This window comes from Aethalodelphis obliquidens, unplaced genomic scaffold (genome assembly GCF_003676395.1).
Source record: "Aethalodelphis obliquidens isolate GAN/ISIS:26980383/991018 unplaced genomic scaffold, ASM367639v1 scaffold43, whole genome shotgun sequence".
NCBI classification, from domain to species: domain Eukaryota; kingdom Metazoa; phylum Chordata; class Mammalia; order Artiodactyla; family Delphinidae; genus Aethalodelphis; species Aethalodelphis obliquidens.
This window is the reverse complement of record NW_020837987.1, coordinates 5,656,647-5,682,919: the sequence shown is the minus strand read 5'-3', so window position 1 is coordinate 5,682,919 and position 26,273 is coordinate 5,656,647. Positions and strand designations below refer to the sequence as shown.

The 26,273-nt window shown below is 57.4% G+C and overlaps 1 protein-coding gene across 1 annotated transcript; it reads right to left on the bottom strand.

Annotated features, from left to right (window-relative positions):
* Positions 1-8,824: 8,824 nt before the first annotated feature.
* ARHGAP33 (Rho GTPase activating protein 33) lies at positions 8,825-20,992 on the bottom strand. The gene is given in 22 exon segments (XM_027078863.1): positions 8,825-10,050; positions 10,135-10,275; positions 10,277-10,527; positions 10,621-11,286; positions 12,335-12,409; positions 12,490-12,635; positions 12,719-12,872; positions 13,508-13,653; positions 15,047-15,154; positions 15,239-15,321; positions 15,399-15,543; positions 16,967-17,069; positions 17,153-17,305; positions 17,396-17,455; positions 17,539-17,605; positions 17,691-17,768; positions 17,856-17,978; positions 18,932-19,024; positions 19,456-19,593; positions 19,703-19,783; positions 20,137-20,221; positions 20,301-20,992. Coding segments are annotated over 22 exon segments (3,840 nt in total). The 5' UTR covers positions 20,462-20,992; the 3' UTR covers positions 8,825-9,267.
* Positions 20,993-26,273: the final 5,281 nt, after the last annotated feature.

The window sequence follows — 26,273 nt, the reverse complement described above, 5'->3', positions numbered from 1 at the left end:
GCTCAAGAGAGATCCTTAGATGACCCTAGAGCACAGCAAGGGCATTGATCAAAGACTAACGAGCCCCCCCACCAACCCTGAGGCAGACGATCCTGCGATGGGCCTGGGGTCAGCTCTACTCAGCCAGCTAGTGGCTCACGCGGGAATTTTCTTTACTCCAGTGGACGCACAGGTGAGGAGCACAGATGAAGAGCAGACACGGAGGCACTGAAATCTAGAGGCTGGGCTAAGGCCACAGGTACACGGAGGGACAGAGAGAAGAAGCAAGCCACTCTCTCATTTAATAAGCATTTACTGAATCTCCTTCTGAGCTAGGCTTCCAGGTGAACAGTGTTAGGGACACAACAGTGACCAAACACAACCCCAGGCCTGGCCTCACAGAGCTCTTAGTCCAGTAGGGGTAGACAGACCCACCTTCAGACAGCGACAGCCCAGGGTGGTCAGGGCTGTGATGAGGGGAGCCCAAGCAGAGTATCAGGGCAACGTTGGGAAAAGCCTGGAGGCTGTAGGAGGCCAGAGGAGACACACCTGGTGATCAAGAGGGCGTCCCAGAGAATTCATGAGAATAACCAAGTAAATACTGAGAAGGGCATTCCAGGACAAGGGCATGTGCATAAACAGACTGCGGAGTCGGGGGACAAGGATGGAGGCTGGGGGGCCAGAAGATGCAGTCTTTGGTGCCACACTGCAGGGTATCGACTCTGTCCCAAGGGCACTGGGGAGTAAGGAGGCTTTGAAGCAGGGGAGGGACAGAGTCAGGTTGGGCTTTAGTGAGAGTCCCTGGGCTGCAGCACGGCGCGTGGACCTCGAGCTTTCCGCCTGAGAGCCCAGGGGAAGCTGGGGTAGGGAATCCTGGCAGGTGGGTAGAGCAGGGCAGGGTGTGGGGAAGGGAGGAGGGGGCTGGTGGAAAGAGCAATCAGGAGGCTGAGCGGAAGGGCCGTGGAGCTGATAGGCTGGATTTGAGGGAGACATTCAGGGCCAGGCCCGGGGCTCTGGCTTAAAGAGGGGACAGTGGGTCCAACTCTGAGATGGGGATCTGGGAGGAGATGCAGTTTGGGGGAGATACTGAGGCCAGCGTGGGACCCAGTGGGTGTGAGGGCCCCAGGGGACGTCCAGAGAGAGGCAGAGTATCAGGATATTGTGGGGCAAAGAAGAGAGGCTGGGGCTGAGATGGAGGAAACCGCCCATGGGTGTGGGTGAAAAGCATGGAAAGACAGCCAAGGGCAGGGATCATAAAGGGCCCGCCAGCCCAAACAAGAAGGCGGTAACATTAGGGGGCAGTCAGTAGCTCTGGGGTGGCCATTGCTGTCTCTCCTACCGGGGCACCTCAGGGCCTCAGGAGCAGCTCTCAGGGGACGGAGGCTACTGCGCAAGCGCACAGGTGGCCAGAGACAGCTGGTGCGCACGAGCCTAGGATTCCCGCTCAGATCGCCAGAACTAGTGCACGGGGTCACGTGGCAGCCACACGGGGATCGCTCTCGGAGCCCAACGGTAGGTACAAAGCTGCAGCGACTGGGCCCTCAGCTGTCCACCAGGCCCCTTCGCCAGCCCACAGACCCCCGCCCTCAGACGTCCCCCTCCCTCACACTCCTCCCGTCCTTCCCACCCCTCCTGCGCCCTCAGACCCACCCCTTTATCAGACCCTGTCTTCATTACGCACTCCCTTCCCTCAGCGCACAGATGCAGTCCTCAGACCCCTTCCTTCCCTCCGTCCCTTCTCATAATCCATAGACCCCATCCTAGCACACAGACGCTTCCCTAAACCTCAGCCCATGCCCCCCAACCCTCAGACCCTCTCCCAGGTGACAGACCCCCTCCCAGGTGACAGACCCCAGCCACTACCCTCAGACCCCTCCTCAAGCCTGCAGACCCTGCCCTCAGACTGTCCTCCTCCCTTGGACGCCTCCCTCTCACAGCCTGTAGACCCCAGCCCCTCTCAGGTCCTAACCCTCAGACCCCTCTTCCTCCAGCCCCTAGGTAGTCTTCAGACCCTCTTCCCAAGCCCCCAGACTCCTTTCCCTGGCCCCAATCCTATCCCCGTAGCCCTTACACCCTCTCTCCCAGACGGAGTGCCCAGCCCTCAGATTTCCATAGATCCTCTTCACTCCCAGACTCCCTTGGACCCCTGACCTGTTCCGTAGCTGTCCCAGAGCCCACCCCTCTTCTCATTCTAATGCCTCTCTCCAAAGCAGACCCCTCCTGAATTGCCTTTTTTTCTCAGTCTGCCCCCCTGGACTCCCAGCCAGCTCTGTCTTTATTGCCCCCCAGAGGTCTAGTCCTTCACTTCCTCATGCCCTCATGAGACCCGCTAGCTGATCCCTGGCCAGGAGCTGAGTCCAGAGCCCACAGATGACCTCACTGCGTTCTCGCTTCCCCGTGGAGCTGGGCTCTGTCCGGGATCCAGGAGGCCAGGTGGGCCGTCTGCATCGCCTGGCTATGGCCAGGGGCCCAGGCTGGGGCCTCACCTGGCTCCTGCTGGAACTGCCTGGGGGGGACAAGATCAAGGGGCAGAATGGAGGGTGCAACTTCAGTTGGCCAGTCAACAATTGTGTAGCAGGCACCTATCGTGTGCCAAGGCTCTGTTGTCTGAGATGGGGATTTATGGGTAAACGTGACCTCCTGGGCCATTGTGAATGAAATCTAATATGAGAATTTAAGAGAGTGATGAGAATGACGTGGAAAGGAGAGGTAAAGGGGATGGCCTTTTGGATAGGGTGATACTTGGGTCCCACAGTACGAGTCAGTCATGCAGACAGCTGGGGGAAGAGCACTTCAGAAAGATGGAATAGCCAGTGAAAAGGCCCTGAAGTCAAAACACACTGGGTAGGTGTAAGTAGCAGCAAGGAGCAAGGGGACTCAGGGAGAGAACTGAAGCTGAGGGGGCAGCAGGTACAGACAGGAAAGGGCCTTAAGAGGGGTGTGAATTTTGTTGGATTTTGTTCTGTGTGTGATTGGAAACCATCGGAGTTGCAGGCAGGAAATTAACACTATCAAATTTAGTTTCTGTTTTTCATTGATTTTTGTAAGTTGATTGTGTATCCAGCCACTTTCTGAACTTGCTTAATAGTTGTAATTGTGTGTTGATTCTTTTCCTTTTTTGTTATCTGCAGACGGTGACAGTTTGGTCTCAGCTATTTCATCTTTAAACTCCAATCTCTTTTTCCTGTCATAAGGTACTGGCCAGAACCCCCAAACCTTGCTGTCAATGGACATCTCTTTCCTTGTTCTTGATATTAAAGAGAAGAGCCTATGTTTCTGCACTAGGTACCATGCTTGCTGTTTGGGTTTTGGTTTGTAATTTTTATCAAGTAAGGAAGTTCCCATCTATTCTTAGTTTTCTGCGGTGGGTTTTTTTCTCCCTAATCATAAGTAGGTATTGAATTTTATCAAGTGCTTTTTTCTACTGATGCAGTTATACGTGATTTTTGTCTTTTAGTTCATGAATGTGTTTTGTTACGTTGATAGATTTTCTTTTGTTGAATCATCCTTGCTTTCTGGGAATAAATCGATTGGGTTACCCTTTTTACTTTATTTAGGGACTTTGCGTATATGATCATAAGTTGAATTGATATATAGCTTCATTTCTGATTCTGGAAACTCTCATCTGGTTTTGGAGTTAAGGTCGTACTAGCCTCATAAAAATGAGCCTTGCCCTCTTTTTCTATTTTTCTGTTTTGGAACAACTTGTATAAGGTTATACATGAAATGAAGTGATTATCGTAATGATTATATTGTGAAATGATTTGTGTTTTAAGATGATCCCTCTGCAGGGCAAAACAAATGCAGAAAACCAGTTAGGATGCCATTGCAAAAGATGGTAGGCTACTGAGTAAAATAGGATGCAGTAAATGTGATATTCAGAGGTTCCTGAAGGACCACATTTGGAGGGACTTTGCGGCAGAGACCAAGCTAGGTTGGACCAAGTACATGATTAATTAGCTGTGTCTGCCAGTTACATAGGAATGCAAGGACAGAGACACCATGGGTATACGGGATAGAGTCTGGAGGAAGAGGCACTCAGGGATGATGGATGCAGAGAAACAGGGCTTGGGACATGATGGGTGTGGAGATGAAGGGTTGGGGGGGGGCTCTGAGCAGGATGACAGTGAGTAGGGGATTGGCAAGGGCATGGAGGATGAATCCAGAGGAGGTTACTACCTGGATTCAGCTCTTAAATGCAGTGTTCAAAAATAAACTTGAGAGATTTCCTGATAAAATCCAGAGTTTGCTTTTCTTGAATTTGGTGCTGACCACATGGGACCCGTATTCATACAGTGAAGTAGAGCTGGGTGGAGCCTGCCTGCCCTAGACAGTGCACGAGGCTCCTATAAGCCCAAGTGCCCATGAAGTCCACTTCCTCCTGGCCCCTGGGTACCTTGGTGTGATTTTGACACCTCTGGGATGGGGGATGGGTATTGGCATAGCAGGTAGATGTCACCTTGTTCCAGTTCTGTGGACTTAATGGTGAGGACTGTGTTGAGATGGATTCTGAGGCAGAGTCCCCAGCAGCTGGAAGGTGGGTGTTCCAGGACACAGAGACGGAACCTGGAGTCAAGGATCACCCAGTCTAGGAGGGACTGTGGGGGCAGGGAACTGGGAGAGGACCTCTGCCCCCGGAGTAAAGGGCAGGGGTAATCCTCAACCTTGCTGCCCCTCCGTCGTCCAGGTAGATGGTGAGAACTCTGCTGGGCAGACAGCGCTCTTCCTCGCGGCGCTGCTGGGCCACAGCTCTGCCGTGCAGCTCCTGCTGGCCTTTGGTGCCAGCCCCAACCAGTGAGTGGACAGGTGGTGATGCCCCGCACTCCCAGCGCCCTGAGTCTGAGTCCCAGGGAGCCTGAGAGCCAGGGCTGTCTTCCCCAGAGGCCTCTCTCCCTCAGACCCCCTTCCATCCCCTGATGACCCTCCCATCCCCAGTGACCAGCCCCCACCTTGTTCTCTCAGTTCACCCCTTCTTATCCTCCAGTGACTATTCCCGTTCTCCCACTGCCTCCCATGCTCACCGCTATCCTCTCACCCTCTCAGACTCCACTGTGTTCCCAAGTGAGCCCCCCATCTTGATAGCCACCTCCCATGATCGTAGTGACCCCTTTATCCCTCAGTCCTCCCACCCTGCCACCTCCTGTCCCTGTTCCGTCCCTTTCCTAACCCATTACTGTTCTCATCGTTCTGCTGCAGCCGCTGCCTGCATGGCAGCACACCTGTGCATGTGGGCGCCTTCTCGGGCCGCAGCCTGGTGATGCTGCACGTGCTGCAGGCGGGGGGTGACCTGTGTCTGCATGACCAGCAGGGTCGCACCCCTCGGGAGTGGGCAGAAGAAGGCGGTGCCAAGCAGAGCTGGGAGGTGAGCCGTGGCCGGGGTGGGGTGAGGGCGTCAGGGCGGGCGCCCCACCCTGCCTCACTTCACGGGCCACCCCCTGTCCGGGTGCTGGAGCCGTTACAGCTCTGCCGTGCCCACACATCAGCACTGGTGCATGGCAGTGAGTTGGCACCCACTGCACCCCTGGGCCAGTTGCAGGCCAGCTCTGGACAGAGCCTGTGTGGTGATGTGCGGCTGATGCAGGCCGACAGGTAACAGCCCACATCCCGAAGCCTGCCCACCCACCGCTCCCAGCTACCCTGGACTTACTCTCAGACGGCCCTTTACCCCAGGGCACGGAGGCCGGAGCAGATCAGGAGAAGCCTCCAAATCCCAGCCGTAGGGTTCGGCCAGGTAAGCGGGAGATGTTGGAGGGAGTGGGGACCACTCCGTCCTCCTCCTGCCTCATGGTCCCGCTCCCCACCCCCAGCGGAGCAGCTTGTGGCCACTGGGGCTGGTAACAGGTGGACCCCGAGGAGCGGCTGCCAGCCCGGGGCGAGCCCGACCGCACCTATGAGAGCAGCTCCCACACCCTCATGGCCAAGTGAGAGAGAGACCCCTCCCACACGCCTGCCTGGCTGTGCAGCAGAGCTCGGGGAAGAGCCCAGCTCTCCTCTCCCCTTACAGGGAAAGCCCCCTTGTCTCAGACCCACACTCTCTCCCCCTCCCCGTTTCTCCAGCCTCCTGTGGAGGGGCCACCCCGTGACCATGACCGTGACCGTGACCGTGTGGCAGCTGAAGGCACCTGGAGCCCAGCCTGACGTGCTGTTGCCTGACCTTCAGCACTGCAGGTACGTCACCCCAGCCTTCCCGCCAGGCCAGCCCAGTCCTGCAGAGCAGTCTCCTGCCTGCCCTCCCGACTCAAGTGTTTCGGAAACAGAAGCGCAGGGAGTGTGGCAGTGGCCGCGGTTACAGTCTTCACCTCTGGGCCAGCGCTTGGCATGAAGCCCTCCTACTGGTGTGACCCCTCCCCACGGGCAAGTGGGTACCCAGTTCTGTGCACTGTCTTGTAGGGCTCTGAGAGGAGGCGGGCGTAGGGAGGGATACCACAGACAGGGTGCTGGTTCTACCACTGCCAGGCTGTGTGACCCGGGGTCTCGGTTTCCCCTCCGTCTGGTGGCTGAGGCAGATCGTCAGCCCCTGGTGCGTGGTGATCTGTGCCCGAGGGCAGCCCCCTGCCCCGTGTGGGTTGGGGCCTCCTCACGAGTGGCCTGCTCTCTGCCTGCCCAGAGCCCTGCACCACCCCAGCCTGTTGCTGCTGACGGCACTGAGCCCCTCAGCCGACCCGTCGGGGCTGTGCCTTCCCTTCGAACCCGTGTGGCTGGGACCAAGAGAGGGGGCCCCTGCCCTGTGCCGGCCTGCTGCCTGGCCACCTGCCGCTGCAGGTGCTGGAGGCCCTGCTGTTCCTGCAGGCCCGCTGGCGTGCTCCTGGAGGCCTCAGCTCCCATGCTGTGCAGCTGATGCGGCCAGGCCTGGCCAAGGTGGGCAGCCTGGAGCACGGGCACCCGCTGCACCAACTCTGGCTGCGGCCCAGGTGAGCGCCTGCCTCACTTGCCTGCTCCTGCATCCCTGTCCGGCGGCCACTGGCTCACCAGGTTCCTTGGCCTCCACAGGCCACAGCAGGTCTACCCGTGGGGAGGCCCAGGCCCAGGCCCAGGGCTGCCCCCACCTCCCGAACTGTACCCGTGGTTGCCACTTGAGCTCATCTGCGGTAACACGCCTGCCGCCACCTCAGACCTCTACAGCTTCTGCATCCTGGCCCAGGAGGTCTTCACTGGTCAGCGAGTGACCCCGCTCCCTGCCCCAGTGAGGCCCCCACCCGTTTGGGTCCCCCAATCATGCTTCCTCACAAGAGAGCTTCCCTGGGCTGGAAGAGAAGGGCCTGAACTGGAGGCCGGTGAAGGCTGAACTGGAGGCCGGTGAGAGCTCAGCTCTGGACCCCCTGGTGCCAGCCCCCTACCAGGCCCTGGTTCGGGCTGGGCTGGGTCTAGGGCCTGCTGACCACTGGGGCAGCCTGCAGAGTACACAATACCTGCTGAGGAAGGCCATGGCTCAGGTATAGGGCAGGTCGGCCAGGGTGGGTGGTAGCCCTGGAACCTCAGGCAGGGCCCGTGTCCCACACCCAGCCTCCTCTCCACAGGACTCAGCCTCTGAGGTGAGCTCCCCAATGGATTGGACCACACTGTGCCCTTCACCCCAGGGGTCTCCACCAGGTTAGAGGGCAAGGAGGGGATGGTAGCAGGTGCTAAGCACAGGTCAGCTGTGACCCCACCCCATTCCAACCAACTGGTCTGTTCCCCCAGAGCCAAGACTGCACTCAGGCCTGTGCCCCCTGTGATGTCCCCAGGCCCCTCCCCATCCCAGGTAGGAGCCAGGACAGGCATGTGGAGGACCAAGGGAGCTGTGGGGCACCTGGGCAACCATGCCAGCTCTCTGCCGTCGCTCTCTGCAGGTCATGGGCCACAGCAAAGTCCAGAGGGGTGCAGCCTGGGACTCGGGCAGCAGCTTGACTCTAGGCAGCAGCTCGAGTCCCAGCCCTAGCCTCTGCCCAGGGCACAGCCCCACAGCCAGCGTCAGCCTGGACCGCTGCCTGGAGCCCAGATCAACAGTATGGATACCCTGAGCCCTGTGCCACCAACCACTTGCTCACCTGTGACCCCTCCCTCCAGTTGTCACCAACCCCAATTTCCCTGGCTGCCTCTCCTCTGACCAGGGACCCGCTGGGACCCCCAACTGTCCACTCGATGACCTGTGACCCCCAACCAACCCTGCTTCCCCCAGGGCCCTGCCCTGTACTCCAGCCTTCAGGACTCAGCCTCCCTGCTGGGGACTCAGAGCTCTGAGGAGCAGTTTGAGAGGAAGTTCTCAGCCAAGATCCAAGCCCTGCAGGGGCCGTGGTGGCACACACACAGGGCTGCCCTGCTGACCCCCAGCCCTGTGAGCCCACCCCCTGCCTACTGACCCACAGGGAGGCTTCCCACACCCTGGAGACTGCTGGCAGGGAAGGCCACGAGGGCGGGTGAAGCAGAGGACCCTGAGCCCAGCCCCTGCCCCACCCCACCCTCCCAGGGCCATCCTGAGCTCCGTGGCCACCGGGTGGCAGCTCTAGTCTTTTACTCCTGCAGGCGCCCAGCCCTGAGCTGATCGGAGGAAGTCTCTTCTCCAGCCTGCAGAAGTGAGAAATGGGGCACTGGTGGGAGGCCACAGGCCCCTTCCTCATCCCTGAGATAACCCTCACCTGCCCGCCACCAACCCCGCCCCCCATCCCCAGGATGGATCTGCTGGAGATCATAGCAGAGCTACAAGGTGGATGCCAACTTGAAGACAGGCCCAGGCTCAATCCCACTCCTGACACAAACTGTTAGGGCACCCATGGCCCCTTCTCTGCAGATATTGCCCCTCAGAGTCTCCCAGGAGTGACTCGCCACTTAGCACCTGCTGAAATGATAAAATGAGAAAGCAACCCATCTGTTACTGCCTCTTTATTCACTGAGCCTGGTCCCAGCATGACACTAGCAGCCACATTTTCACCATTTTTATTCATTAATTTTGTCAGATGGTTTAGTGGGGTATGTGGGGGGAGATGGCAGGAGCTGTCCCCCCACCCCCTGTGCACAGGACAGGACATGCTGGGAACTCCTGGAGAGAAAGGGAGGACAGGGAGTCAGCCTAACCCTCTCAGATTTGTGCAAGAGCCCCCAGGATGGAGGGTGGTGGGGTGATGGGCATGCCCTTCAGCCCAGGGTAGGTAAGCTATGATAACAGGTTAGGGACCCACATCAGAGGCAAGTTACAAAGTTAGAAACCTGGGGTAGGGGTCAGGAGCTCAAGAAAATACAAAACAAGGGATTAGGTTGGACCAAGATCAGTGAGGGAGAAGAGAAAGGAGGAAGGTCTCTCCCAGCTCTGGCTCAACAGTAGCTTCGGGTCTGGCCCTCAGAGTGGAAGGACCAGCTGGGAGTGGGGTAGGGGGGTGGGGGACCAGCCCCCTCCCTTCCTTGCCCCCCATTCCTGTACAAGGACCCTCGGTGGTGCTCGCCCCCCCTTCCATAGGCTGGTGGGGCTGCCCTGTAGGGGAGCGGGTCTGGAGGGCCCCAGGGCCCAGGCACCCTGTGAGGGGTATGGTGGCCCCAGGGGGCCCGCTGTTTCTGGGGGAGGCGGGGGGCTGGGGGACCAGGATCAGAGCGGCTTCTGGGGTGGGCCGGAGGGGAGGAGGAGCTGGAAGAGGCGGGTGAGGGACCCCTGGGCCCTAGGGCTAGGTTGACATAGAGGGGCTCAGGTCGGGTGGGGCGCCGGGCAGGGTGCTGAGGGGCTGAGTAGCCAAGGTGGTCGTGGGGAAAGCAGGAGGGGGGTGGTGGGTAACTGAGCAGGAAGTCGGGGGACCTATGGAGTGGTGGTGATTGGCCAAGCATGCCATACGAGGCATTGAGCCTATCTGGGGGCATGGAACGCAAGGGACTCCAGGACCGGGTGGGACCAGAGTAAGGGGACCCCTCGCCTGCCTCGATCTCATAGTACAGGTTCTCTCCTCTGTCCAGTGGTGCAGGGGGACCCAGGGGGCTCCTCCAGACTGGGGCTGGGGAGCTGGGCTGGAAGGATGGGGAGCCAAGGGGGTACAAGCCTGGCCTGGGGACCCCGAGGAAGGATGGTAGGCACTCCCGGGGGGCTGAGGAGAAGAAGCCAGGGGTAGGAACCTGTGGGGGGACAGAACACAGGAAGTGGGCTGCCATCTCTGGCACATCCCTGTACCTCCCACCTGTCCTGAGCTGGGCACTGACCTGGGAAGGGCCCCTGGGTCCCCTCCTTGAGGTCCCCGTGGGCCGCTGGCTCCTCACCAGGCTCCCATCGCTTTGTTGTCTTGGTAGGGAGGGTGAGGGTCCCGGAGCCCAGGCACCTGGGTGGGCTAGGGAGCGGGGGGGGTGGCCCACTCCCTGAGGTCCCTGGGGGCTCACTGCCCACCTCCAGGGACAGCGAGCCGTGGAAAGGGGAGTGGGGAGCAGACGGGGTGCTGCCCTGCTCCTGCTGACTCTGTCTCTGAGCCACCTGCTGAGCCCGCTCAGCCAGGGCCAGGGCCATGAGGCGCGCTGGGTTTTTGGGAGGCGGGGGCGGGGCCCCCCCAGGACGAAGGAGGGACAGGGGTGGGGGCAGCAGCGGTGAATCCATACCAGCACCTAGGAGAGGAGTGGGAAGAGGAGTCGGCAGGGTCTTGGGCGCAGCCTCAGGGCTGTGAGGGTGCGGGATCAGGGGGGCTAGACAGTACTCACCATGCTGGCCTTGGGCTCCCCGGGGACCAGGCAGTGCCAGCTTGCTGCAGATCTCCTGTTGGCAGGTGTCGCTCAGCTGGGCCTCAGCTCCACGCAGCAGCAGGGGGATGAGATGGGGGCGCAGGCCTGGGCTGGGGCTGAGGGCTGGCGCTGGGGTGGCCGAGGCAGGTGTTCCTCCAGCCCCCAGCAGCTCCAGGACAGCGGGTGGCACCGATACAGCCAGGGGCTCTGAGATGTCCAGGGCAATGGGTGAGGCAGGGCCGGTGGGTCCACGGGGCGAGAGGGCCTGGGAGGTCACCCTGGGTGGAAAGGCAGAGGCGGGGGCCGGGGGTGCCGGGCTGGCGGGAGGTGCAGGGTCCCCTGGGGTGGGGCTGCTGCATCGAAAGGTAAGGGGATCAAAGTCAAGCCCCCGGAGCCCCTCCAGGCAGCGGGGTGGGCTGAAGTCCAGCTCGTCCCCATCATCTAGCCAGGCTGAGGCTCGGTGTGAGGGGGAACCGGAGAGCGCCCCCAGCCCAGCTGCGGAGGACTCGGAGGTCTCGGAGGACTCGGAGGTCTCGGAGGACTCGGAGGATGATAGGCTCTCGCAGGAGCCAGCAGGTGCTGGGCCCACAGGAAAAGCATCACTGCTGGAGTGGGGTCGCCGTAGCCTGTGCAGCCTCTGGAGGCCTGGAAGGGCAGTATGGGGGGCGCAGTTAGGGGTCAGGGATCAGAACTTTACATACCCATATACATCAGTGAGAACAGGACACACCACCCAGTAAGTTGGGGAAATAACATGAAGAGGCACGTCCCTGGACAGGGTCACAATGGCTGGGAATCCAGGGAGAGCTGTTCAGACTCATGGGTGATGAAGGAAATAAATGGCAAGTCCATGAAGAGAATCCTTCCAGACCCAAAGGCAAGAATGAAGTCTAACGACCCCACTGGCTGTGAGCATGAGACCAGCAAGATCTCATACACAGTGGCTGGGAGTACAGCGTGGGGCGACCACGTCTGGGAAATACTTGGGCCTTGTCTTGTACAGTTGGACGTGAGCATACCGTACAGTATGCACCTCCACTCCTGGGCGAGCTCATCAGAGCCCCCAGATCCATCAGGAGGAGGATGGACAAGCAACTCCCAAGGGGACACCCACATGGAACACTAGAGAGTGACGGAGAGGAAGGAGGCTGAGCTCTACTCAGCAGCGCGGACGGCAGCCTATAATGTAGTGGTGAGTGAATCCACATATAGCGCGATACCGCTTTTAATGGTACCCTTTAATTAAAGTTTCAAAACAACTAGAACTTCCCAGTATGTTATTGACGCCTGCACCTGTATGTGATAAAACTGTAAATGCAAAGGGATGAAGACTATCAAATTTAGAGGATGCCTGTGGTGGGGAGGCAGCAGGTGGGAGGGGGAAGAGTTCGCAGGTAACATAGTGGCGCTCTTTCAGTTCTGGCCAGTGGGTTCATGGGTGTTCATTACACTATTTAATTTTTTTTTCAAAAGGGATGAATAGAAGACTTTGAAAGGACGCTGCATGGACCAGTGATCATAGTGCATCAGGAAACAAGGGTGAAGCTTTATCCAACTCATTGTACCTATGGTCCAGATTAAAAACGAAAAAAACCCAAGACCCCCAAATCTGAAAACACCACTTGGAGGCCAGCTCAGGGCCCCAGTCCCTCCCAGCTCCACCTGGGCATAGGCAGCGCTGCCCTGTGCTCACCAGCCCCGCTGGCCTGCGATGACAGAGACTCCTCACTCTTGGTAGATCTCAGCGTGACAGTGTCAGGTCGGCTGCCTGCAGGGAGAGGAAGAAGGGTCACGGGGGGCACTACACAGTGCCTCTCTGACCACCACGCCAGCTGCCCGGCCTCTGACCTGAAGGTGGCGGTCGGGCACGGGTGCCCCCTAGCCAGGGAAGAGGCTTCTTTCGGGGGATGCTGGGGCCCCGGCCCAGGGCAAAGAAGGTCTTCCAGCTGCTACCCCCAGGCTTCCGCTGTTTCTCGCCTCTCTCCCCCTTCCTCCTGGAGTTTGGGTGAGACACAGGAGGCAGGCTGAGAGCTGGGGCCCCCCGGCGAGCCCCTCCCCTTCCAGGCCTCCCACTCACCTTTCCACAGGTGAAGCTGGGGCCTTGGAAGTTGTGGGCTCGGTGGGCGTCCCCAGCCGGCCCTGGGTGCGAGCCTGGGCTTCCTCCAGCGTCAGCAGGCGAGTGGAGGGGCCGCTGCCCGCAAGGGACTTGGGCCTGGGGAGGAGGCAGCGGCCTGGGAAGTCGGGAAAGGGGGCAGCCGTCAGCTCTGGGACCATTCAAGGCCACAGGCAAAGCCAAGCGCTACAGCCCAAGCCCCGGCCCAGCAGCGTGCCCACCCGGGCTGGCAAGGCAGGGGGCCAGGGCGGATCAGGCGGGAACGGGTGGGCAGCAGGCAGGTGAGGAGGAGGCGTGAGGCAGAACGAGCTGATGAGGAGGCAGCTCCCAGCAGCCAGCGAGGACAGCGGCTCTGGCTTCAGTTACCTCGAGCCAGAGGGCCCTCCGACGTGCTGAATCCTGACTGGGCTGGGGTCCGGGGCAGGGCGGGGAGTCTGGGTGGGGCTGGGGCGGGGTCAAGTCTGGGGACCTCCCACCTCCTCCCAGGTGGACCCAAGGCCCCGAGCGCCCCCAGGAGCTACAAGGGGTGAAGGAAGAACGATGTCCGGGCCAAGAAGTGGGGATCCTGAGCGTAGGAGCTGAAATGAGAAGGGGGGGGAGGGGAGGGAGAGGCCGGGGCGGGGTCCTCAAGGAGCCAGAAGGGAGGTCCAGCTTCAGTGGGATAGGGATGGGGCTGGGAGCCCACCTGCCCTCCCGCTGCAGCCCGGACAATGAGGGGGCAGTAGTCAGGACATCGGGGGTGGATGGGCATACCTGCAGGGTCAAGGCCAGCAGAGGTGAAAGTGTCGCTGAACAGGACGTCCACGTGGGTGAGCAGGAATTCCACCACCACCGACTGCACCCGCACCTCCCGGAAGGCTGCTGCCCCCCCCAGCCCCACTGACTCCAGCTCCATGGACCTGGATGGGAGGACGGGGAGGGTGGCCCGGTGCCTCGAGCCCAGCTGGTGGGTTCTGGCCAGGCGAGGTAGGGAGCCTTGGAAGCAATGCCTATCATTCAATGTCTCTGACCCTGTCAAACTAAAACTGCATTCTCAACCCTTCCCCAAACCTGCTCCCTCCCTGCCTATCCCATTTCAGTCAGTGTACTTCTTCTAGTGGTTCAGGCCAAACACCCTAGAATTGTCCTTGGCCCGTCTTTCCCTCACACCCACATCCAGTCTCGGCAGACCCTGTTGGCTCCACTCACAAAGTCTATCCAGAATCTAAACTCTGCTCCTCCACTACCCCCACCCTGGCCCAGCCTCCACGCTCTCCCTCCTGGACCATCACACAACCTCCTCCCTGGTCTCCCTGCTCCCATCCCGCCCCTACAGTCTGCTCCCCACACACAGCCAGAGGGAGCCTGTGAACCCCTGAGTCAGATCAGGGCCCTCCTGGCTCAGAGCCCTCTTCTGGCTGCATTTCACTCCTGGTAAAAGCCAAAGTCCTCACTATGACCCACAACCCATAAGTCCCTCCCCTACCTGGTCCATCACCTCTCTGACCTTACCATCTCCTCCCCCTCAACCCCTCCCTCACTCACTCAGCTCCAGTCACACTGGCCCCTCTGCTGCTCCTCCAAAACACTAGGCCCTGACCCAGCCCCAGGACCTTTGCACTTGCTATTCCCTCTGCCTAGTTTGCTCTTCCTCAGATATCCACATGGGTCCTTCCCTCACCTTCTGCAGGTATGAACTCAAATGTTACCTTCTCAATGGAGTCTTCCCCACCCACTTCATTTAAAATTGTAAACCTCTATATTCCAGGTCTGTCTTTATTTTTTCTCCTGTAGTTCTTATACCTACCATGTACCATCTATTTTATTTATTTACTTATCTGTTTCCCAAGAAGAACTGAACTCCTCCAGAACAGAGAACTTGCCTGTCTTGGTCACCATCAAATCCTCTGGGGCTTACTCTGCTGCTGGCCATGGAAGACTTTTTCCTGAAGCCTTCACTGCCAGTCTAAACATTTCAAATGCCATGGCCCTGCAGATCTCCCTTCCCCACTTTGTAACCTTTCTCCTTGCCACTCATCACCATCAGACAGCGCTCTGTGTTTTTCTTGTAATGGTTCACTGTCATCTCCCGCATGAGAATGTGAGCCCAGAGCACAGGTTCCTGCTCACTACTGTGTCCCCGGTGCTGAGAACAGGGGCTGGCATACTGGCATCCAACACTTAAGAAATACGCGAAATGAACAAGAGAGCAAAAGCTGGGTGGGTTCCTGGGGTGGGGGAGGGGGAGGGGGAGACTCAAGGCCCAGCCTGTGGGAGGGAGCTGGGGGGCAGGCTGGTGAGCTGCCAGCTTACCGTAGCAGGTTGGGTGCCCAAACAATGGCCAGGTTGCGGGCATGCATGCTGGTGTTGGCACTGTGTCTCGCCATGCGGGCCAAGTGCCTCAGCAGGTACTCCAGGGTCCTGGGGGTGGAAGCGGAGGGGGACGCCTGAGCCTCAACTCCCTTGGGAGCCCACCACAGCCCTTCCCTGCCCCTCCTGGTTTACCTGTAGTGCGGCGGGGGCAGCTGCTGGATGACGTCGTGGACCCGCACCAGGCGTTCCTCCTCCCCAGGCACTGACATGGCTTCCTGAGATTGTGTGAGCATGAATGAGGGGGGCCGCACGCCCCCCAGCACCCTCCAACCTTGCCAGCGCCCTCACTCACGCTGAACTTCCCGTAGAGCTGGTATGTGAGCAAGGGGTTCGGCAGCTCTCGGAAGTAGAGCTTGCAGAGGGAGGACACGCTGTGGATGTCCTGCAGGAAGGCGGGGCCAGACAGTTCAGGGATCCTCTCACTGTCAAACTCATGCCTGAGGCCACCAGGTCAAGGAGGAGGAAGATTCGGGTCAGAGCTAGCCCACCTGGCCGTGTCCTTCCCCCGCCCCCTAAAGTGTCCACAGGTGGATGCAATCCTCTTCCTGTGCTGGGCTCTTCAGAGGCTCTCAGAACCTTACTGAGCCCCCCTTCCCCCCAACAACCCTATGTGCCAAAGACAAGGGCACCCCACTTACAGAGGAGGACACTGAGGCTCAGGTGGGAGATGCCCTGCTTGTAGCTACCCAAGGCTATCTGCCTCCACAGTGTGACCGGGCTCTGTCCACAAAGTTGTGCCATTTTCCTGGCTCCAAGAGGTCACACTGGAAAATGCAGCTGAAATCCCAGCGGCCCCTGCTCACAACCTGGCGGTGTCCCACCCTCTCAGGTAAAAGCTCTATGCACGTGACCTCGGCCTCATCTCTCACTGCCCCAGGCTTCACGCTCTTGCTTCACGGCCTCCTGTCAGCTTGGAAGCCCATGCCTCACTGCTTCCCACCTCTTCGACTGTTGTTATGCATGCTGCCTCTCCTGGGCTCAGAACCCATCCTGTGGCTCCCCTCTTACTCCCAGTAAAAGCCCAAATCCTAACAGTCATCAAAAAGGCCCCCTGTGGGGCTTCCCTGGTGGCGCAGTGGTTGAAAGTCCGCCTGCCGATGCAGGGGACACGGGTTCGCACCCCGGTCCGGAAGATCCCACATGCCGTGGAGCGGCTGGACCCGTGAGCCATGGCCGCTGAGCCTGAGCGTCCGGAGCCTGTGCTCCGCAACGGGAGAGGCCACAGCAGTGAGAGGCCCACGTATCGCCAAAAAAAAAAAAAAGGCCCTGCATGCTCTGCCCCTAATCATTTCGCAGACATCATCTCCTGCTGCTTTCCCCTCACGCTGGCTGTTCCCTCCAACGTGGATAAGCACATGGCTCGCTCCCTCACCTCCTCCACAGCGAGCTCTCCCCCAGGAGGCCTTCTCCGCCCACCCTACTGAAAACCGCAATACCCCCCCCCCCCCTTTTCTTATTATGATCTTGCTTACCCCTGTCTTTTTTCCTCCATACCACTTGTCACCTATTGTAAACTCTCTCATTTCCTTGTTTGGCTCCCCCTCTAGCACGTGCCCCGTGAGGGCAGGATTTTCTGGTTGTCTCATTCACCACTGCGTCCCCAGTGCCTAGTGCTTGGCATGTGGCAGGTGCTCAGTGAAGGCCGACCCCTCTGCTTTGAGTGCTTGTTCTGCTCTCACCTTTCAGACCTCAGCTGGGGTGTCACTTCCTCAAGGAAGCCTTCCCTGCCCCCACCCCGGTCCAACCCTGCCCTGTGCCCTCCCAATAACTCTGTGTCCCCAGCACATGGCACAGGGCCTGGAATAGAGATGATGCTCAATAAATGTTTGCAGAGGGAAGGGGTTGGTGGAGGGTCCTCACCGTAGCCTCTGGATGTTGGATGACACACCCGAGAGCCGATAGATTCCATCTACCACCCCATGGGCCTCGATAAACTCAGAGCAGCAGCGAAGCACCTGGGGCACTGGGAGAAACAGCGGGGTCAGGGCTGGGCAGGTTGCAGCCTGGGTGGGAGGATCGGGCAGGGCAGGTGGGCCCGGGCCTCACCATCCTGGCCTGAGTTGCTGAGGTGCTCTCCAAGGTCACAGCCGAAGACCCTCTGCCGCAAGATGCCCCGCTGCCGCAGCCGCTGCCGGGAAGGGCGGGAGTGCATGAAGGTGCGGAGGAGGCCGGCCAGCTTCCCACGCGGCCGGGGCACAGCTGTGGGTGTAAAGGCGGGTCAAACAGGGTCAGTGCAGCCCCCGGTCTGATGGGGTGGGAGGCAGGGGCCTCGCCCCTCGTTTGCATTACCTGAGGTCAGAGAGGAGATACCCTGGGGAGCTGGGATACCACCCGGGGGACCGTCGGCATCTGTGGGGCGAACAAGGGGTGGAAAGGATGGATGGCAGACAAAGGATGCAGGAGGGCCTCCCCACTTTGCCCAGGACACTCACCCCCCTTTAGTCCTGGACCCGGCCGCTCTGTGAACAGCTCCACACACTCGCTGGGGAAGAATCCGACCTGAGGAGGGTTTGGGGTCAGTGACTGGGCCATCTGAGCTGGCGCAGTGCCCCGACCCCACCTGTCCACCCCAAGCCAGGCTCACCTGGAAGCCCCGCTTGCCCCGCCACCAGCTCCGATCCTCCGTGGGCGGCATGTCGATCACTGAGACAATGTCTCCCACCTGGGAGTGGGCAGGTGTGAGGAGGGAGGGTCAGAAGGCGCAGGGGAAGTGGGGACCCAGCTGGAGTCTGCTCCTCCACAGCCTCACCTCAAAGGACAGCTCGTCTGGTGCCTGGGCTGTGTACCGCTTCACCACATGGGCAGCGGCCACCGCAGGGATATTGAGTGAGGCCTCCTCACTGAGGAGCAGTCGCCGGCCATGGTTGTCCAGCTGAGATGGAAGAGAATGTGGCAGGGAGAGGCCAGAGGAAGGCGATAATAAAGACAGAGAAGGTTCCTCCATGCCCAATGGAGGCCACCACCTGTCTCCCACCCAAGAGCCCCTGTCACTCAGAGCTATTGGTCAAACACCTACATTCTTGCCCCTCCCAAAACAAAGCCCTTTCCATGTCCCAGGACTCCCCTGCCCGAAGTCTTTCTGATACGCCCCTGCACCCTCGTCCTCCATAGCAAACGCTGCACATCTGCTATCTAAAAACCTGCTGCTTAGGGCTTCCCTGGTGGCACAGTGGTTAAGAGTCCGCCTGCCAATGCAGGGCACATGGGTTTGAGCCCTGGTCCGGGAATATTCCACATGCCACGGAGCAACCAGGCCCGTGCACTACAGCTAGTGAGCCTGCACTCTAGAGCCCGCGAGCCACAACTACTGAGCCCGTGAGCCACACTACTGAAGCCCGTGTGCGACAACTACTGAAGCCCGCACTCCTAGAGCCCGCCCGTGGTCCGCAACAAGAGAAGCCACCGCAATGAGAAGCCTGTGCATCGCAACGAAGAATAGCCCCTGCTCCCTGCAACTAGAGAAAGCCCACGTGCAGCAATTAAGATCCAACGCAGCCAAAAATAAAATTAATTAATTAAAAAAGATCCCAACCCTGCTGCTTTAAGCCACTCTTAGCCCGGCATTCTGTGAGCTACAGCCAAACCTATTTCTAACCAATATACCTTGAAATTCTCACATCCCTACAGCTCAACACCTGTGTGCGCATGCGCGCACACACGTTTTTCCCCCCATAGGCAAGCGCCCACACAGACACTGAAATACCAGCGTCTCCTCCACTCCTACTCGTTTCTTTCCTGTGCCCACACACACCCTCCCAGGCTGGTTCTTGCTCCCCAGACATCCCTCACTCACTCCCAGCTCCAAGCCCTCCTGCCCGGGCCCACCTCCATCCAGGTGAGCACGGGCCCACAGTTGAGGTTACTGTCCACCAGCCCTGACAGGGTCTCCAGGTACTGCAGCAGCAGCGGCACCAGCATCTGGGGGCAGGTGGTCAGAGTGGGCTATGTGAGAAGACCCCGCCCAAGACAGCCCACTGCCCTCCTATACTGCCCTAGCTCGCCTCTGGCAGAGCCGAAATTCAACTTGTACGCATGGGTGCGGCTCCGTTCGCTCTTAAGTACTGAAATGCTGTCATATCAATTGGTTAAATAGACTATGCCGAGTCCCCGTGTGCCCCCATTGGTTTGGCCATTCTGACCCTTCCATGAAACCCCCGGGAACTCCCTATGATCCTACAACTAAAGGGAGTCTCCAGAACCCTGCTGCAGTTCTAAGGCCTCTGACTGGCTGGGACTCGGGCCATACCAGTGCTTAAATATTTCTCTATTCCCCTGCCTTGATGGTTTCACACATCTCTGATGAGGACACACCTTGGCTGAGGTAGGGGCTGGGACAACAAGTAGTTTACCTGGGCAGCCCTGGCACCCTCTGGGGGTGGGGGAAGCTCTGGGAGGCAGGAAAACCTCCGGTCAAATATGCACCGGTGGAGGTGGGCGTCCAGGGAACGGAAGTCATCATAACTGCGGAGAACTGGCCAGGAACGGCCCTGTGGGAGCGGGAAGGACAGGAGGGAGCAATGGTTCCATTACCCTGAGCTGAGGACTGTGGCAACCAGTCCGCCAGGCTCGATGAGAGGTAGGGGTGGGTGGCCTCACCTGACAGGTCACCTGCACCCCAAACACCAGTTCATTCTCTCCAGAGAAGCTGGGACCTTCACGCTCTGGAGACAGCAGGAGCTGTAGAGGGAAACAAAGGTCCAGGTGAGGGTCTCACTTTTTTCCAGCCCTGACCTCTCCAGATCGGCATTATCTAAGGATGGGTCTGTGTCCCCCTCCTGAGCCTCCCCAAAAGCAGGTCCTCGTGATGTCTTAGTCAGAGTACAGGGTCCTGGCACAAAGCATACACCTAACAAAAAGTTGTTGCTGAATGAATAAAGGAACAAATGAATGAATGAACAACTCTCCCCTTCTGCCCTGCAGCTCCTGCCACTGAGCAGCCAGTCCCAAGGGTAAGTTTCAGCAGTAAAGTGGCTGATACTGCTTCAGGGCTGGGTGGGATCTTGCCTACCCACCTGGTGCTGCCCCCATACCTGAATGTGGCCGAAGTCAACGTTCTCGTAGTGGAAATGGGCACAGTCAGCCAGCCGGGGAAAGGGACCTCGAGGAGCCGAGAGCCTGGGGGACAGGTGACAGGTCACTAGTGGCTCCTGTACTTGGTTCCCCTCCTAAGTTGAGCCTGTCCCTCACCTCTCACCTCTTCCCAGGCTTGCCCTTCACACTGGGCCCCCCAGCTGGGGGCAGGGGCTGCACTGAGCCTTCCCCTGGGCCATCCAGGCTGTCAGTGCTGCGAGCCTGTAGAGCAGAAAGAAGAATCAGAGGCCCCCAGAGATGGGAGCAGAGAGACAACGGGAGCATTGTTATCTGTCAGCCTGGGCCTGCGGGCCCGAATTGCTCCATACACTGCCCTGAGCAGGGAGAAGAGGGGTAGGTCAGGGGGAGGTAAAGGCTGGGCTGAGGGTAGGTCTGCTTCTTCGTGTGTGGTCTGGGGTGGGGGGCTGGCAGAGCACGGCCCACGGGTGAATTAGGGAAAGAGCATGTTGGTACCATCTCTCCCCATTTAAAACCCTCCTGTAGCCCCAGCAGAGTACAGTCATCTCCCGTATGTGCCTCTCCACGCCTTTCATAGACATCTGGACAGTCACTGCTCCCATCTTATCAGTCTTCCTGCTTCCACCTCTCCCTCCCTGCCAGCTTCTTCACAGCAAGAGCCTGTATAACTTTCACAAAACACAAATCTGCCTCTGTCTCTCCACAGCTCATGAATCTTCAATGGCTCCCTGTTGTCTTTAAGATAAAGTCTAGGGCTTCCCTGGTGGCGCAGTGGTTGAGAGTCCGCCTGCCGATGCAGGGGACGTGGGTTTGTGCCCCGGTCCGGGAAGATCCCACATGCCGCCGAGTGGCTGGGCCCATGAGCCATGGCCGCTGAGCCTGCGTGTCTGGAGCCTGTGCTCCGCATCGGGAGAGGCCTCAACAGTGAGAGGCCCGCGTACCGCAAAAAAAAAAAAAAAAAAAAAAAAAAAGATAAAGTCTAAATATTCTGGTCTGTTTACCTCTCCAGCCTCATCTCTTCCCACTGCCTCTGCTCTCAGAGCTCTCAAACTTCTAAGAGTCCAACAAAAGTACCATCTTCTCATTTCCTTCTAGGGCTTTGCAAAGGCTGGTCCTGCTGCATGGAACACTCTTCCCCATCCTTTCCGTCTTTTCACTTATCCCTCAGGCCTCAGCTCTCATGTTCCCACCTCTCGGAAGTTCTCCCTGACCCTTCAGGCTGTGTCAGGCTCCTCTTCTGGACTCCCGCATCCCCTGAGCCACCCCCATCCCAGGCTTGGTGTTGCCTGAGCTTCCCTCATTACAGCCTTGAGCACTCTGAGGTGTCCCTGTCTGGTGACAGTCCAGTGGAGGAGTCCATCTCCCCCATTGGACTGGGACTGAGTCCCTAGTCCCCGAGCATTGTCCAGCACAGAGCTGGGCACAGAATTGATGCTCCTCACAGGTTGGGTTGTGCCTGATTCCTCTCTGGGTCCCAATGCCCAGTGCCAGCTCAGTCACACAGCAGGGGCTGGGTAAACTCTGATGAATAAATTAACCATCTGCCAGATGAGGATTCCTCAGGCTGGGCTCTAGCCTCTCCCTCCTTCGTATCTCTACAACGCCGACTTCGTCCTTTGGGTCTCACCCTTGGGTGGGTCCCTCTCCAGCCCATGAAGCTCCCCAAGGCAGGAGGGGATCTGACTTTCTCTGTGCCTGGAGCAAAGGGGCTACACAGAGGTCTCAGTGAATGTTAAGTGAGCGAATGAGGGAATGAATGGATGAATGAGCAGGAGCAGCAGGGTGGGAGAGGGAGATGGTGGGGGAGGGTGGATGAGGACAAGAAGATGGAGAGGACCCAAGGATCACATCGGGGTACAATGCAGGCTTGGGATTAGGGTGGAGTAGGGAGGAGGGGAGCAGATGGAGAGGCTGAAGTAAAGGTTCAGGCTGATGGGGGATAAGGGAGGGTTGGTTGAGAGGGACTGGGAAGGGGTGAGAAAGACGAGAAGGAGAAGAAAAGGGTCAGGCTGAGGATGGAGCCGGGTGGGGGTGGGGCTCAAGAATGAGAAACCGGCTGATGGTAGGAGGAGGAGGGGTCTAGGCCAGGGAGGGGTGGAGGCTGGGATGAGGACGCTGAGGATGGCTCTGGGATAGGGGCTGTTGAAGGACCCAGAGAGCCTCAGCAGGCCCCTGCGGGGGCCACTTGGAGGATGCGGGGTCCTTCCCTGGACCAGCCCTTTTTCCTCCCAAGTCTGGGTCTTCGGCCACTGTCACCCCCATCCAGGGCGTGGAAGGGGGATGCGCGCTGAGGGGGCGGGGCTCGGGTAAGAGCTCGGGCCCAAGACCAGGCCGGGGTACGAGAGGGACCGCGGTGAGGGGTGAGGGGCGGCGCAGGCCGCGGGCTCGGGCGGGGCCGGGGGCGGGGCGCGCGGGGCGTGGCCCCGCGCGGACAGACTGACTTCGCCGACAGATTGACGGCCGCGTGGGCGCCTCACCACCATGGTCGCGTAGCCTCCTCAGGCGCCGGCCGCGCTGGACCCCTCGCTCGTCGTCTTCGTCGCCGATGCCGCCGCCATGGCGACACAAAGGGGAGGGCGCGAGCTGCGCGCGGGCGGCTGCAGGCCCCGCCCCTAACGGCCGCCCGTGGCTCCGGCACTAGCTTCACAGGGGCGGGGGCAATGGGGAACGCGGCGCAGCGTCTCATTGGCTCCACCCTTGGCCTTAGGACGACGCCCCGCCCACCTGGCGGATTTTCATTGGCTTGGGTCTCATTTCTGGCTCGGTCTCTCCGGTCCCGCCCCGCGAAGTTTGACAGCGCCACGCCTATGCCTGCTTTTCATTGGCCGTCATTCCCCTCCTGAGACACACCCTCAGGTTCTTTATGCTTTGCTTCTAACATTTCTAACACTAAGCTGTGGACCCTTCCCTTAGTCCACTGTCAGTGCCCGCTCCTCTGCCACTTTCAATTGGCTTCTCCCATGGCCTCAAGCTTTTCTCCATCCCCTAAGCAGCTCTTCAAAGTCTCGATCCTCTGACCCCACTTTGTCAGTCCTTGACCCCTCCCCTGCCCACAGAATACTAACAACATTGGCCTCTGGATGTTTTTCACTGGCTCAGATGCCCTGCCTGGGACATAACCCTAGGCAATCTGCGACTTAGCCTCCCGCTACTCACTGGACATTTTCCTTGCCTCCTCTTCTACTGCTTCTTACAGGCTGGCCTCCAGCCTTGACTCCTTTTTCCTAGGAATAAATTTAGCCTGCATGCCTGAACATGACCACGCCTCCCATAAAGCCAGTCCCAATTATTCCCGCTGTTGACTGAGGCTCAGAAAACACTCTGTAGGGACTTCCCTGGTGGCTCAGTGGTTAAAGATCCGCCTACCAATGCAGGGGATACGGGTTCGAGCCCTGGTACGGGAAGATCCCACATGCCGCGGAGCAACTAAGCCCGTGTCCCACAACTACTGAGCTTGCGCTCTAGAGCCCGCAAGCCACAACTACTAAGCCTGCATGCCACAACTACTGAAGCCTGCACACCTAGAGCCTGTGCTCTACAACAAGAGAAGCCATTGCAATGAGAAGCCTGCGCACCGCAACCAGGAGTAACCCCCGCTTGCCACAACTAGAGAAAGCCTGTGCGCAGCAACAAAGACTCAACACAGCCAAAAATAAATAATAAATTATAAATAAATAAATAAATACAGCTCTCTGATCCCTGGACCAGGTATGTACATTTTAAAAAAAGAAAGAAAGAAAAAGGAAACACTCTGTAACAACGCCCTTTCCAAGAGAATTTGCCATTGGTCATGCCCTCAACAAGGCCCTCGAAGGTACATCCTTGATCCACCCATTCATTCATTCAAAAACTCTGATCGCTTAATTTGTGGATATATCAGTAACCAAAACAGGGGAAAATATAACCTGCCCACATGGAGCTCAAAAGCTAGTGGGAAAAGACAGTTTACAAAATAAGAATTTTAAAATATAGAATATTAGAAAGCGATAAGTTCTATGGATAAAATTTAAGCCAAGATTGGGGAAAGGGAGTGCTTGACTGGGGGGTAAATTTACAGCTACTTATTTCAGTTTATTGAACTTGCTGACCTCACTTCCATAACAGGGATTTCCCACATGAATTTCCCTCTGCCCGGAGTATTCTCTGCGCGCCACCCCCACCCCCACCCCCGCCATTAAAACACGACTGCAAATTCTTTCACACTCCTCTCATGAAAAGGTAGAGTCTATCTCCATCTGGGCAGGATTGTGACAACTTCAACCAATAGAATATAGGAATGAATAGAAATTGACACTATGTGATTTCCAAGGCTATGTAGTAAAAGGCAAAGGCATTCTTCGTCCACTGGAATGACTAGCTCTGGAGCCTTGAGGCATCATGTGAGAAGTGCAACTCTGCCGAGGTAGTCGTGCTCTGAGGAAGCATAAACCACATGGAGAGACCTTGTATAGGCACTACAGTCCGTAGTTCCAGCTTAAAGTCATCTGAGCCCTGATGTCAGACTTGGGAGTGAAGAAGCTCCAGAGATTCCGCCCCCAGCTGTCAAGCCACCTTTGTCTTCCCAGCTGAACCCCTAGACATCATGGAGCAGAGACAAACTGTCCCCAACTGTGCCCCGTCCAAATTTCTGACTCACAGAATCCATGAGCATAATAAAATGATTGTTTTATGCCACTAAGTTTTGGGGTGGCTTGTAACCCAGAAATAGCAATTAGGATGGCCCTTTGTTAGTTATTAATTCCTACCTGTCTCAGCTCAAATATAACTTCCTCAGGAAAATTTCTAGGTCCCACTCACCCCCCAAGATCAGATTCTGCTACTATAAACATCTTTTTTTCTCCTTATATCTAAGCAGCTATTTCCTTCTTTTGATTTTATTTAAATGTATGGTTTGTTCAAAAAGACTGAAAACAAGTATTTACCATGTCTGTGACATACAGAGCTACTTTTTACAGAAATCTATCCTATCTTCTCTTTTTTTGTAAATACAAATATCAAAATAATCCTGATCATATATTCTCCAACATTTTATTATAAAAATTTTCTAACATACAGCAAAGCTGAACAATTTTACACCCATATACCCACCACTTAGATCCTACCATTAGCATTTTACTATATTTGCTTTATCTCACATCTACCTATTACTCTATTCATCCATTAATCTAATTTTTGGATGCATTTCAAAATAAATTAGAGACATTGTATACTGTCTCCTAAATACTTCAGCATGCATATCTTTCATTGGAGTTCAATATTTATTTTTCTTTTGAGGTAAACCTTACATACCATGCAATTCATAAATTTCACTGACTTTTGACACCTTTGTAGTCAAAATCCTTATCCAGGATGGCAAATGGACTTTTTATATGGCATCCCAGGGCTCCAAAAGGAGGGGGACGGGGGGAGATGGAGAGAGAAGAGAGACTGGGAGAAAAACAGGTGGAAATTATATCATCTTTTCCAATCCAATTTAGAAAGTTAAAGTAATATCACTTCCTCTGCATTTTATTTGTGGAGGCAGTCACAAAGTTCAACCCAGTTTCAAGAAGGGACATAGACTCTACTTTTTTGATGGGAAATGTGTCAAAGTAGTCACAGATAAAACAATAGGTTTTTCACAATAGTCCGGACAGGTGACGATAGCCTAGACTGGGGTGGGGCAGTGGAATGGGGAGAAAGGCAGGGTTAAATTCTGGAGAGATTTTAAAGGTAGAGATGATAGAACTTGCTGGTCAACTGACTGTGGGTGTGAGGGAACGAGAGGAGTCAATGACAGCTGTGAGGCTTCTGACTGAGCAAGTAGAAGGATGGAGCTGAGAGCCAGGGAGGAGCAGGTTTAGGGGGAAGATTAAGATCTGTGGAGTTTGAGACATCTCTTAGACCTTTTTGTGTGGATGATGAGCAAGTAGCAGGGTACAAGAACCTGAGGTTCTAGGCTGAAGATAGAAATTTGTGGACTATCAGAAAAGAGATGGGGTTTAGAGCCCATGATGCCAGATGAGAGCACCTGGGATTGACTGTAGATAGAAAAGTCAAGGCCAGGGCCCTGGGACACACTAAAGTGACAGGTGTGAGGCACAATGAGGAGGTACAACCAGAGAGGTGAGGAGAGGGC